We start from the raw sequence: 14,416 nt of genomic DNA, 5'->3' as shown, positions 1-14,416 counted from the left end.
CTGCAACATTATGTAGGAATATTTCTGTGTGTTTGTTGAATACGGGCTAATACAAATATTTTACCTTTGCAGGTATCTTGCAATGTTGCGGAAGGCCACAAAAGAGAACATTGTTGTGGAGCTCACTAATCTATATGATCAATTTTTTGTGTCCACTGGTGAATGCAAGGCTAAGGTAACTGCAGCTCGCTTGCCATATTTTGATGGTGACTATTGGCCAGGCGCTGCAGAAGATATGATAATGCAACTTCAACAAGCAGAAGAAGATGGCCGGAAACACCAAAAAAAAGGAAAGACCAAGAAAACCGCAACCAAAAGAGCATCAAAAGCTGCATCACAAGCTGAACTTGCAAGCAATGCCTCAAAGGATGCTTTATTAATGCAGAAAGTAAAGTTCTGACATATTGTTTTCTTTACTTTCACATATGTCCAACTTACTCATCTGTTGTCTTTGTCATACATTATGTTATTCTTCATCTCTGGCAGTAACCTTACTGCTCATGATTTTCTTGTGGTGATGCTGTGTACAGCTTGGGGAGTCCATATCTCCAATGAAAGAAGACTTTATTATGGTTCATTTGCAATATGCGTGTTCTCATTGTTGTCACTTCATTGTTTCTGGCAAACGCTGGGCTTGCAGCCAGTGTAAGAATTTTCAATTATGTGATATGTAAGTATTTTATTTTACAATCCCATTTCATCTGTTTTGATTTCACGTTCTTAAAGTTTAGTTGCAATTATGTAGATGTTATTGCAAGCATCGTTGGGATAAGGATTGTCGATAGTTTCTGGCTTCAATGCAGAATCCCTAGGGAATGCTGTTTAACAGGATGCCAGAAGCATGGACTTATTGTATTGTTTTGAATGTTGCTCTAGATTTGAATATAATATTTTAAAGTGTAATGTTTGTATTTAAAAAATAATATAATATTCTTTTATATGTTACTTCTTATTTTTTAAATAAAATTATTCATTTTTGAACCTAGGGAAAATAAAATAAAAATAAAATAACCCTTACGTGAAAACATTTTTACTCGGTCAAAATAGGGTCAAAATAAAATTTAATAAAAGAATAACGTTAAATTAAAAATAACTTCATGGTATTCATGTGGAATATAGCCTATTTAAAGGAGGGAATTAAACCAAATCTTAACTCTGGATCTACCTAGCACTGAGAGGGATCAAAACTCTTGAGATGTCAACCTCTTTTAGAAGAAAAGAGATTTGATCCCTCTCCGCGCTTGGTAGATCCAGAGTTAAGATGGATCTATGCTGGTGATATGAACAATGAGGTTTTGAAACAGTTTTGACATGCTTTCAAATGGGCACAGTAACCTGGTCTCAGATATCCTCCAAGCTTGTACAAGATATACAGACTGTTGATGTAGATGCCAAACCCACTGGAAGAAACTCCATGGAAACTCTCTTAATGGCAGCTCTGAAATCTCCAAATGCTCACAAATTATCACTGGCAAATGTGTGAAGCAAATGGGTGGGGGGGGTTAATAAATGATGATAGATTGGATATGATGGGGACACTATTTTTTCCCTCTTCTACCTGCATTGTGTGTGGGCCCAACCAAATGAGAGTTGGTCCAGAATGGAACGGGCTTTTTGGTTTGGTTAGTCACTTGTCTGAACCAGCAGGTTCTGATACTTTGTTAATGCCATCCTTCATGTCATGAGGGAACAGTTGGGTGAGTGACACCCATGTTTCCTCTAGCTTCCCCTTTCCAATTGCTACTAGTCAAACCATAGCCCCTCTAAATCCGACAGAAGGCATTTGTGTGGTCACTTTATATTAATTGTTTTTGAGTGATTGCATCGTGCTTGACACATAGCTTTATGTCTAACATAGGAAAAACGAGAGAGCCTACAGAGTGTTCAGATTCACTAGCCTTGTGCTTCCTACCAGAAGTTTATATAGGCATACAATCTGGCGTAAATACGCACAGATTTTCATCCGGAGGTACCTAAGCAGAATAGAAATTCGCATGCTATGTACACATTAAGCCATGTCCAGGAGGGTGTTAAAACAGGTTATTGCGAAGTCTCACAATGTTTTCTACACAGATTTTCATCAGGAGGTACCTTTCATTTGCATATAAGCAAAATAGAAATTTACGTGCTATGTAGTATGTACACATTAAGCCACGTCCAAGAGGGTGTTAAAAGAGGGTACTGCTAAGTCCCACAATGTTTTCTATATCATGAAACAATAGCTCATGTCATGGGAGATGCAAAACAACGATCCTAAAACACTTTTAACTATCATTTCCCCTTAGTATTCTACAAAGCATCTTTGGGAGAACTGAAGTGCAAGTGGGGTTATTTAGCTTCTCTTTGCAGCAATTGTTGAATGTTCTTATAAGATTAGTACTATCCTTTACCCACAAGGATAAAGAAATTCTGAGATAAATAATATGCAAAATATTGCGAAGTATGAGCAGAAAAATTCACTAGTAGAAGATGTTAAGCTCCAGAAAATTCCTTAGCAGAATTGCATTTTGTAAATAAATAATAATAATAATAACAACAACTAAAAAATTAAGAGAATGCTGATATATATATATATATATATATATATATATATATATATATAACAGTAGGACCCACAAATAAACCTTTTCTTTTTAATCTGAGCATGCAGTTAACAAACAAAAAGTACAGAAGTCATTTGCTTCCTAATAGTGGCCAAATAAACAAGGTGGATAAAATATTGGAACCTGGTTGCCGTGCTTACCTTGCAGCCTGTCTATCTCTTCAAATTCGGTTTATTTACACTAGCAATCTGCCCAGAATTTATCTCTGAGGTAACATGCAGCCCCAAGAAAGCAAACTCAGTCCAGAAGCAGTTTCAGAGTGGTGTACGACTCTCGTGCTATTACTTTCAGAACCGTGGCTAGCTCAGAACTGGAGATTCGATCATAGGAAGTAAATCTGGCCATGTTCAGCTGATGCACTCAGTCTTATGCATTCCCAGCAAACTCAGCCCTCCTCAACAGCACTTCGAATTCAGGGACTCAGGTGTGAACTTGTCTTCAGGTGGCAGAAAATCAACTTGGGTAGGAGATATCTCATACAGCAGCAAAAATGAGTGGGTTTCATTTCACCTTCCTCAAGAAACCCGTCCAGCCAATGAAAGGAAAGCTCCAGACTCAGCGTAAGCTCCAGAAATCAACCTCTGGTGCAAAAGAAAGATGTTTACCAATACCCAGAAATTACTCCTTGCTCTTTCATTCAAAATCAACCTCTGTAATTTTCTGAACTCGTCCTTGCTGAGAGACATGACCCAGCAATTAGAAATGAGTCCAGCCACCAAAGGATAGGAAACATGCTGCCTTGATGCTTCAATCTTAGTTACATCATCCAGTTTCTTGGAGAAATATTTGGTCTGGCCCCACCATAAAGTATGCAGCTCTTTTTCAACAACTTGTGGGGCCTAGGAAGCTGAAATATTAAATGTCCTGCACTCAAACTCCCTTCACTGATTTATATTTGTGTCTGGTCCTTCATTCTCCACGAAAATCTTCAGGATGTCATACAAATAGAAAAATACTACGTAAGGATGCAAAACCAACAGATATAACTTGAATAACTCAATATTCCTCTGAAATTTTATACTCCATTGACACTCAGAGGTGAAATATGGGTGATTTCACTCACAAACACAAACTAGGGTGTCTAGTTTCAACCTGAAGTCTGCTATGGCGGCTAGGGTTCCAAAGACCTAAGCTTCTCTTTCAACTCTCTCCAAGAGCTCTCTCTCTCCAAACTCACAAATGCACGAATGAATGAGGAGAGATCCCCCCATTATCCTTTTTATAACTCACCTTTTCCCTCCAATTAAATATTTAAAAGCACTTCTCATTTCTTTATTTAATAAAGTGACTTTTATAAACTAATTAAAGTCACTTTTAATGCTGAAAAATGCATAATTCACCTCTGTGGTCACACTGGCCACCCAAAGCCCTTTTTTATCATCCTGCCCTGTAGATCTTTTCGCCTTTAACGAGCTATTACACTAAGCTGTTTCTCCAAGTAATCGGCCTGAAACAACACCTTAAGCGTATTTAATTAAAATATCCCTGTTAATAACTCCGTTTTATGAAAATCGTTGGAATGCAATAGAACCAAGAGCAAACTGTGTGGAATTGATCCTGATGATGAAATATGGTAAACTATCCCAGTGGCACCCATAAAATCGCACTAAAGCCCTCCATGCTCACCAATGGAGTAATCCAGCTCCTGTGACTTGGCTGACATAAGCTCTGGAGACTCCTAATCTCATCACAAGATAATGTAAAAACTGGGGACATTACAAAATCTAACAAAATACTAATCTCAGATGTAATTAGCCTGAAACCACTAAGAGGATAATTCTCCTGACTACATACAGAATATTCTAATAAACTATTTTTAACTTATAATTAACTCTTTGATTTGGATTTGATGCAAACAGGTTGTATCTGCTTGCTGTCCTCTAGGGGCATACTATTTAGTATTCACCTCCAAAGCAAGTCAATACTAAACATTGGGCTTTACTGTGAGAGTCATCAAGGATCAGATCAGAGGACTCCTCTCCACGTTCTTCTAAAAACCAGAATTTTGTAATCAGTTAATTTCATTATATTAATTACCAATTAGCTTTTTATGTTCTTTTACTTAAGCTAAACTTTTTCGAATAGCTTTACATATTTTATGAATATGTATTTCCTGTGGCTGATTGGGAAGCCAGTTGGCTTTATTGTTGTAACCCCTCTTCATCTTATAATCTTTTATGCTAAAAAGTAGTTTTATATATTATGGATGTTAGATAATGCTTATGATTTGTTTGATAATAATTGGTGTGAGATATTTGTGTTATGTAGATGTTACGAGGCACAACAAAAGCTTGATGAAAGGGAGTGGCATCCTGTCAACAGTAGGGAAAAACATTTATTTAATTCTGTACGTATTTAACACCTTTGTCTCTGATTTGGCAATTTTTGGTGGTCATTTAAAAATGTTATGTAAATTTGAGAGCTTTATATCATTAGGATTCAGGGACTTATGGCTGGACTAGATTAATGTATGCTACTTGTTTTAATTTTTTAGTTTGTTCTTCTGTCAGTGTGTGTAGTTATGACTAAGAAATCACTGTTGTTTCTTTAGGTTGAAGTGACAGATGTTCCTGCAGATACTAGGGATAAAGATGAAATTTTGGAGAGCGAATTCTTTGATACCCGTCAGGCCTTTCTTAGCCTTTGTCAAGGAAATCACTACCAATATGATACTTTGCGACGTGCCAAGCATTCTTCCATGATGGTTCTTTATCACTTACATAATCCTACAGCACCTGCATTTGTAACCACATGCAATACGTGTCATCATGATATTGAGACAGGGCAGGGATGGCGTTGTGAAACATGTCCCGATTTTGACATATGTAATGCTTGCTATCAAAAGGATGGCAGTGCAGCTCATCCTCATAAGCTGACAACCCACCCGTCTACGGCTGATCGTGATGCACAAAATAAAGAAGCTCGGCAGCAACGTGTACTTCAGGTATGGTTTAGATCTTATAGAAATCATCATTAAAAAATCCCAGATAATCATAGTTCTAATAAGTGCATTCTATGTAATCGTTTTCTACCCGGCCTAAAATTTTTCCATCCTCCTATTAAAATTGTTTGATATTCCCTAGAAATCTTAAGGATTTTTTTATAAGATTTGTGGTTCTGATGTTATTATCCCACCCTCATTTAAGCAGTTGGTGTGTTGTTTGCACTGTGAAGAGTGTCTGCGATGAGGAGAAAGGCCAATAATCTTAATATAAAATTTCTGTGCAGGCTTCTATGCATTATAACCAGTAATGGAAGCAATGACAATGTAGACGGACTCCTGTCTATCATGTATTAAGAAAAAAGAACACTTAAATCCTATCAGTACTAGTAATAAAGCCTCCTTACAGTTGTGTAGCCTCCCAAAGATGAGAATTTTGTCCTTATGCCATGATAAGATAGGCTGATCCTAAGCTTGAAATTCTATAGAGATTATGGCCTTGTACATGGTGTTGGATCAAACTGTTTATGTTATGATTCCATTCCTCTTAGACCAGGTAAGTGGGGTTTTCTAGAAAATATTGGATGGGGTTGTGCTTGTAATTTAGGGCTTGTACGTAGTGTTGGATTGAACTATTGGTGCTATGTATTAATTCCTGGTTGAGCCAGTTATTTGGGGTGTGTTAGGAAATGGTGGTTGCAATGGAGGGGCTCTCTTGTAATTCAGGGAAATCCTTAGCACAAAATCCTATATAGAGATCATGGGCTTGTACAACATTTTGGATTGAGCTGTTGGTGCTACATTTTCTTTCCTCATTGAAAACTATTAAATACGTGGAAGTAATGGAGGGGTGCCATTGTAATTTGGGCTATTGACAGATAATGTTGTATATGAACGAATTTACAAAACTGATGGTTTTGTAAATGGAGTTCCACTTGTTTTGTAGTGGTGATTGTATCAAGTGGGCTATGGGGAAATTGTTACGGGCTTCTGAAACAGGCACGTGTTGGAAACACGACACACCAAAATCGGGAAACAGGGAAATACAATAGTAAAAATACTATATGTATATTATGTTACTTTTTATATAGCACATTATCTTGAAAGAAAAGAAAATGAGCAAAGACTCTCCCTTCTTTCATGGCCATTTAGATCTAATATTATAAACATATCTAATATATGGCTGGTATTATGTTACTTTTTATATAGCACATTATCTTGAAAGAAAGAAAAATGAGCAAAGACTTTCCCTTCTTTCATGGCCATTTAGATCTAATATTATAAGCATATCTAATACATGGCTGGTGCATTAATCTTCTACATATAATATTGGAAAGCTATGTTCATTCATTTATATATTAATATTTATATAAATCAAATTATTCAGTTAGACTCTGTCGGCCATTTAGGGTTTTGGAATGGGGCATCTTACACTTCAATATTTATTACCTGACATGCTCTTCACCTATCCTCAAGTCTTGAAGATGGATGCGGCTGGCGGTTCTGAAATATTGACTGAAATCCTTAAACCTGTGGATCTTCCTTCATCAATCACCCTTATTCATGCATTGTCCTCTCAATTGGATTTTCTCTAGCATTACAACTGTCAACAATGGATTCCCCTTGTCCCAAAAGGTGTGATCTCACATTTGACAACAGCTTTTGTAGGTTCCATGACATAGATTGCACTTCCATTACCATGGACCTTCATTGGGAATTCGTACAAGTTTGTAACTTTGTTAGCATGCCTCCAAATAGGATAGTAGTCATTGTGCGTGTTGGAGATAGGTTTTGGGGAGGAAGAGAACCACTATTTTCAAAAGCTTTTGCTGCTGCAAAGTCGAGAAACAAATTTGTGAAATGAAGAATATATCAATATAGACCCTAGGTGCTACATTTCATTCTCTCGTAGGTGGCATGGTTGGAAAACCCTCCTTGCCTATTGGAAGTGGTGATTAGTCTGAATTCAAAGTTTGTGGGAGCCCACTCAAAGTTGACCAAGGGGGTTCCTATATGCATGCATATGATGTCATTGTTCTGTGAGGGTTAGATGATAAGGTCATCTGCTAGCTTGAGGAATTGCTTGCAGTAAAAGGCCATCTTCATATCGAGATCCTCTAGAGGTACGATCTAGGTGACCTGGATATTCTGCCTACAAATATCCTCTTTGATAGGAGGTGACCAACATATCTATGGGGTACCTGAAATGGGAGAGATAGTTTGGAGATATGACCATTGATTGGAATAATTTTGGGACCTATGAATACCAGCATAGAGGCATGCCTTGGGTGGCCAACCAAGGCAATGGTCTATGAGGAAAAAAGTGCTGAGTAGGTTTACTTATCCCTCGAGGTTGAATTCTTGGAAATGTGAACTGCATGAAGGAACAAGACCAGCTGGGAAATGGCCTCTGGAACAAGACTGATGATGGCATTGGCACCAATGATGCCAAAGAAATGCTGCATTGTATGAAAGCAGGAGACTAAGAACAAGCAGTTGAAGCCTGGCTACTGGTCTGCTTTTCACATTTTTTGCTTTAATCTCTTTTGTCATACACTTCGTGTGAGATGATGATTTATAAATATATCATTTTATGTAGGGATGATTCATCTAATTTGATTTTGCATTAATAAGACAATAGAAGATAAGATAAATTTATTAATGTCCAACAAATGACCTCAAACGGGTCTCAATGGTACAGTTAAGTACCATAGTATCAATGCTCTGTGGGTGTGTAAAGAACTCCCAGACCTAAACTCTACCATCTGGATGAGAAATTGCTAATGTGAACATGTGCATTGTGTTTATCTGTTATTAATGATGATTTGATAAAAAAATTAAAATTATATTTGTAAAATTTTTTTCTCATATTTTGTGCATGTATTTTCGTTTGGCCCAGACCCTGCTGCTCTTATGAAATTTCCAAGGTCTGTTGAGCTGTTCCTCTACCCCTGTACCCAAACTTTTGTGAGGCATAGATATGCACAAACAGAGACCGTGAAACACAAATTATGTTCAGATTGTAGTTGAGAAATTTCTCTTAGAACATCTTAGTTAGAGATTATGCCTCTCAGAGATGCTCAGTATCCTCAAGCTAAAATGCCACACTATTCTGTTATTGCAACTTCAAAACAGCCATGGTAGATGAAAGAACATTTTCCTGGTCCCTAAAAGTTACAAAGCTATGGTGATATGCAGTCAAGAAGACTATTATAGATAAAGAAAGTTAGAGGCAAGACTACCTTAATGGGCACGACTCTATGTAATAATCATAAATGTTACTATTAGTCATTAGATACATTACTCAGACAAGTGACTAACAAGAGCATTATAACACAAAACCCCCAACTTAGTCCAAATCATGCAGACAGGACATTGGGGTGCTTGAGGCCATATATTTGTGGCAAGAAAAGAGCCTGAGCAATTCTTGTGTCTCAGATAACTTTAAATAATATGCTGGAACCATTAACTAGCTAGTTCAATTAAATATAAATGCTGAAATAATGATATTGCAACAACCCTGAATAAAGGAGCTGTATATTAAATGACACATATTGTTTATATGGCAAATGTAGTGGTTGCAAGTAACCATGGATTTATAGCATTCGATTGAAGTTTGTATTGGAACTAGAAGTTGCCTAAGGCTTTCAATGCGCGTTCACCTGCCTTACTACAAACTGTGCCATCCCACAATACTGATTTTCTAGGTAGTTGGGTGTGAATTGGCTCCCTGATCTCTAGGCATTCTGTCCTGCTTTTTTAAGGTTCTCCATGAGCTTTTATATTAGTACACCAAGGTAACTTACAAACAAATTATTCGTTGTTCTCATTGTTTGCAGCCTGTACTTAGCATAGAAGAACTTGCATACAGTAGGTTTTATAGAAAATGTACCATATCTTTAAAGATACTTCTGAAATGCACTATGACGTTGAAAGATTCATGTTTTGTAATTTTATTGTGGCATAATTATGCAGATCTGTGGAAGATCTATGAAACTTGCACGGAACAATTAATCAGTGGAGTTTAATGCTTGTTTGCTTTAGTTAAACAGGAAATTCAGTTTTCTCTGAGTCTGTTGTCTGCTTACATGATGATTATTGCATTGTTTTGTTGCAGTTACGGATAATGTTGGATCTACTGGTGCATGCGTCTCAGTGTTGCTCTTCTAATTGCCAATATCCAAATTGTCGGAAAGTGAAAGGACTATTTAGACATGGAATGCAGTGTAGAGTTCGTGCTTCAGGAGGCTGTCATCTTTGCAAGAAGATGTGGTACCTCTTACAATTGCATGCTCGAGCTTGCAAGGAATCTGAATGCCGGGTTCCTCGCTGCCGGTAGGGTACTCTATACCAAGCCTATGCATTTCTTTATACCTATGTGAGTAGTACCATACTAAATCAGGTTGTCGCAGAGCTATAACATTTCTTCATCCAATTTCAACTCTATTAAGAATTTATCTAGATTTCATAAAAGGAAAGTCAGCGATATGGTGATACCTAGAAACTATTTCTGGTCATCCAGTAATGCTTTTTGTGGGTTTCAAAACATTTCTGTGTGCCAAACACCAACTTAGAAATGTTTTGGTAACTTGCAGAAATTGCTGAAACGTTTGCAGCAGTTCCTGGCAATGTTTCAACTGTTTCTTGACAAAGTCCCAAAAGTATCCAGTGATTTTTAATAGTTTGTTTCAAAGCTAAAAAGAAACAGGGATTTGTTGGTCTCGTTGGTGGCCTCCAAACCCTAAAATGAAAAAGAGGAAAACAAAGAGAGAAATAGGGTTGGGGTATTTGTCTATTTATGCTTTTTATCTTTTGTTTTAAAGCTGGAAACGAATAGAGGAGTTTGGTGGTTCCATGCTGGCTACCAATCCCTAAAATGAAAAAGAGAAGGAAAATAAACAGATAATGAGGGTTTGGGAATTTTCCATTTCATTTTGACAGTACAATTTCTAGACAGGTGAACAGTACAAGGTAAGCGTGGTCTAACTAATAGATGAAATAGCCCTTTTCCAGGCATTTTCCCAGTCAATTTTGCTGTAGAGTTTGAGTGCCACATGGGTTTCTCAGGGTGCTGAATCTATTTATGCATTCAAAAACACATTTTAAAGAACAAGAAATCACAATCTCGCCTGAAATTGTATCACTGGATTCCAGGGAAAAAGACAGTTTCGTCTATTAGTTAGACTGTGCGCCATACCAGATATCTTTAGACTTCTATTGTTTAGTGAATTTGCTATTAGTGTTTCCATTGATTTTTCATGATTTACGAGGCATTTTGATATTTAAAGTTGTAATTTTGTTCCTTATGAATTATGAAGTACGCTATGTTCATCATCTATGTTGTATTATGGTATGCAATAAGAAATTAATAGTTGGGAAGATCTAAATTATCATTTAAAGTTGACACTAATGGAATTGATTCATGTTTTTTTTTTGAGTTTTTCTAATTTATTATTCCGAGTAATTTGTTAAAGGAATCTTCATCATGTTTCTGGAAACCATTTCCTAGCATTTCTCAAGTTTCTCATTATTTCCTTGTGAAACTTTCATTGCCATTTTCCATATTTTGGGCTCTCACCCTTTCTGTTTCCAGAAACTTGTGTCCTCTTGTTTGCTGTTTCCATTTTCCGGAAACTTGTGGAACATAGGGAAAGATTTATATAGGATGTCAATTAATCCATTTGGATACACTGTTCTAAGGCATCTCTTAATGCCTATCTATATTTGTCAGGGATTTGAAAGAGCACTTGCGAAGGTTGCAACAACAGATGGAATCACGGCGTAGAGCTGCAGTTATGGAAATGATGAGACAGCGTGCTGCAGAGGTTGCTAGCAATGCTTGATTGAATGCATGCACGTGCAGTTTAAAGTTCATATAGAAGCAAAATGCTTCTCAACTTCTAATGCCGGCCAAAATAATATTGAAAGGATGGGATTGATCTGGCTCTTCTTCTCAAAATTTAAGATAGCACGGGCCTCACTGGTTTCACATGAAATTTGCAAGAGCATATCCATGAGTTGGAAAGATTTCACATCGAGCATTTCCTGTCTCGTATCTCCAAATCAGATTAGAGTTTGTATCATGTCCTTTATATTTCGGCATGTATGATTATGGACTCTAATGTTAACATATCCTTGTAGAATTACACCTAATGGTTTTCCGCCCGAAACAATCTGGGTAGAGTAATTCATTAATTTTTGCAGTTTACAGGATGGTTAATGATATATGTAGGACAGGAGGTACAGAAAATCATATTCATTATTTTTTTGGGGTTAAGCGTTGGCCCCTCTGGAAATTCTTGATTTTGTACTATTTTCCAAGCATGTTCGTTGACTAGCCTAAAATTAAAACAGCATATGATCGCCCATAAAAATTCCGAAGTTCTTTGGAGACTGACAAGTTGGAGTGAATAAACTGTTGATAATGTCTAAAAGTCACTCCACTCCATTTCTATATTTTTAAATTCTCACAGCCCATCATTGGGTTTCAACTTTCAACCAATATCCCAAGCACATTTGGAATAGACAAATATGTAGAGGGATGCCATCCCAACAGAGGCAAGTCTAAATTTGCTATTGAAAGAACAGCTGTTCTGGCTGGTCCTTGCTGGGACAATCATCAGGAGCTATTTTTCAGCCTGCCTTTTGAAAATTAACCGTCAATGATTTGTAACAGGTAAGAAATGGATTTATTTCCTTTGTTTCATAGTTCTTTATTTAGCAGTTTGTTTATTTTGTATCTAACTTGTGTTGACGTTTATATACAGCAGGGAGGTACCAGTGGGCAGATCAGATTTCCATTCTTTATGGGCATCGAGCGGCTTCCAGTTAATGCAAGGGGCAAACCTGGTCAAGCATGGTGGCATTATAATCAATCTGGCTTATCTGGATCAGAGTTGTACAGTGATTGGGTGATGTCCTTGACAAATTAGTGGTCTCTTGCCCAATATTGGAACTCCAAACTGTAATGAAATGTTTCAGTAAGCCCATCACAAAATAAAGGTTTGTAAATATAATGAAAATTCAGTCAATAATCCTATTTCTTCTCCCAATTTCAATTCAAGAACTTTTTGCCTTTTAAGCGACTGTTGGGCACAGTTCCACTTTTAACTTGAAAATTTGTGGGTAAAGGATGGAAATATTAGAAGTATGGAAAATTTATTTAGTAAGAAATATAGCCTTGATTGGTCCATCTTCCCATATGAACTGCAGGAATGTGTAATAATTTATTTAATTTTCCTGTGAAGTTGAAATTTATTGATATAAATTTAATAAAATTACTGGCAGCTCGGTTTCTTTAATAAAGAGACTAGCTGCTTATCACTGCTAGATCAGTGAGTTAGGCCATGCTGAACTGGGACGAAGAACGTAGTAAAGATGAGAAGCAAAAAAATGATTTTGGTGCTCACACCAGACCAAAAGTTGATGGGACTTCAGAGTACCACGAGCAATAGTAGTAATAGTTATTTAGCGCATTTGTAAAACGTAACAAATCTAGAATTACAATAGTACATGAAGTAAAATAGACCGGGAAAACAGAATGGATTATCCAAGCAAGGAGACCTTATACATTGTATAAAAACATTCGGGAAGATTGGAAACCCATTGAAGAATCTGAAGCATGATTTTCCCTATTGAAAGAGACAAAAAGTGGCTCTTGTAGGACAGGTGGATGTGGTTTCTCTTGGAAAATACAGAGACTGACTGGCTAGCTGAGAATGTCACATAATAGGTAAGTGTATTAGTGTAGACTGCTGATAATGTCATGTAAGAGTTTGTGTATTGTGATGTAAGCAAAGCATAAAGTAGTTTAAAAATAATTATCCTGGGAAAACTTACATTCAGATGGGTTTATTTAGGGTTGAGTGACATGGATGGGAGCGCCTTTCCTGTTAATTAACGTGTTAGCAATCTGATAAAAACTTCCACAAAGTTCCCTTGATGGGGGAGATGTTGGAAAATTGGAAATGAGCCTTCCGGGGATGTATGTGGAGATCTAAGGATTGTCTCATGGAATGTAGGGATTCCAATGCAATTCATTTATGTTAAATATTAAAAATTAAATGTGAAAAAGGCAACAGAAATAATATATATCATTAATTAATAATCGAGTGCATCACAAATCTGATATATATCAAAATGATACATTGATACACGACATAACATGCAAGACAATGAATATACACAATAAATGATTCATAATATAATATTACATTTGCAGTGGTAAGGTGTCGGTTGTCTTAGTTCAGTGTTGTAGTAGCAGTGGTATGGTGTGGGTTGTCCTCGTTCAGTGTTGCAGTGGCAGTGATATGGTGTGGGTTGTAAATAAAAAATGAATGTTATGGTGTGGGTTGCCCTCGTTCAGTGTTGCAGTGGCAGTGGTATTGTGTGGGTTGTAAATAAAAAATGAATGTTGGTTGTTTATACGCTTTTATGGGTTGCGAGTTTTTTGGAAAGATATGGTGTAAGGGTTTTTAAGAAAAGCAATAATCATTGAATTAATAGTATATCTTCATGCATAATATGATGATACATTGATACATATACGCACACAATAATGATCAACACATTATATTTGCTGTTCACATAATATTCATCCTATTCATATCTCAACATGGGTATCATAGGGGAAGGTGAATCATTTATTCTGTACATCGCGCACCATTAGGGGAAGGTAAGGTGAACTACTCACCTATGGTTGTTCATAGCTCCAAGAAGTACCCCAAGCCCCTCGGATCTCCCAGACTCAATATCCATCTCATATGTGACCCTTATAAGAGGGGTCTCTCCACGACTCCAAGTCGTTCATAGAAGGCTAAGAATTTGACTTTCCCCAAGGGCTTTGTAAGAATAGGTTAAGAATTTGACTTTC

The 14,416-nt window shown here is 36.9% G+C and overlaps 1 protein-coding gene across 2 annotated transcripts in view; it reads left to right on the top strand.

The window, feature by feature from the left end:
• Window positions 1–12,196, top strand: part of LOC149255794 (histone acetyltransferase HAC1-like) — a 31,370-nt gene extending 19,174 nt beyond the window's left edge. For both annotated transcript variants that reach the window (XM_089460568.1, XM_089460569.1), the window contains exons 11-16: window positions 73–388; window positions 531–670; window positions 4,872–4,950; window positions 5,155–5,547; window positions 9,662–9,879; window positions 11,276–12,196. In XM_089460568.1, the coding sequence (XP_089316694.1) occupies window positions 73–388; window positions 531–670; window positions 4,872–4,950; window positions 5,155–5,547; window positions 9,662–9,879; window positions 11,276–11,387 (1,258 nt within the window). In that variant the 3' untranslated portion in view covers window positions 11,388–12,196. The remainder of the gene's footprint in view (window positions 1–72; window positions 389–530; window positions 671–4,871; window positions 4,951–5,154; window positions 5,548–9,661; window positions 9,880–11,275) is intronic.
• The last annotated feature ends 2,220 nt before the right edge of the window (window positions 12,197–14,416 follow it).

The sequence above is a fragment of the Pinus tabuliformis genome, chromosome 7 (genome assembly GCF_031772625.1).
Source record: "Pinus tabuliformis cultivar Carrire ecotype Pingquan chromosome 7, CPIR1, whole genome shotgun sequence".
Classification (NCBI taxonomy): Eukaryota; Viridiplantae; Streptophyta; class Pinopsida; order Pinales; family Pinaceae; genus Pinus; species Pinus tabuliformis.
The sequence above is the reverse complement of the archived record's forward strand: the minus strand, read 5'-3'. Positions and strand labels throughout refer to the sequence as shown.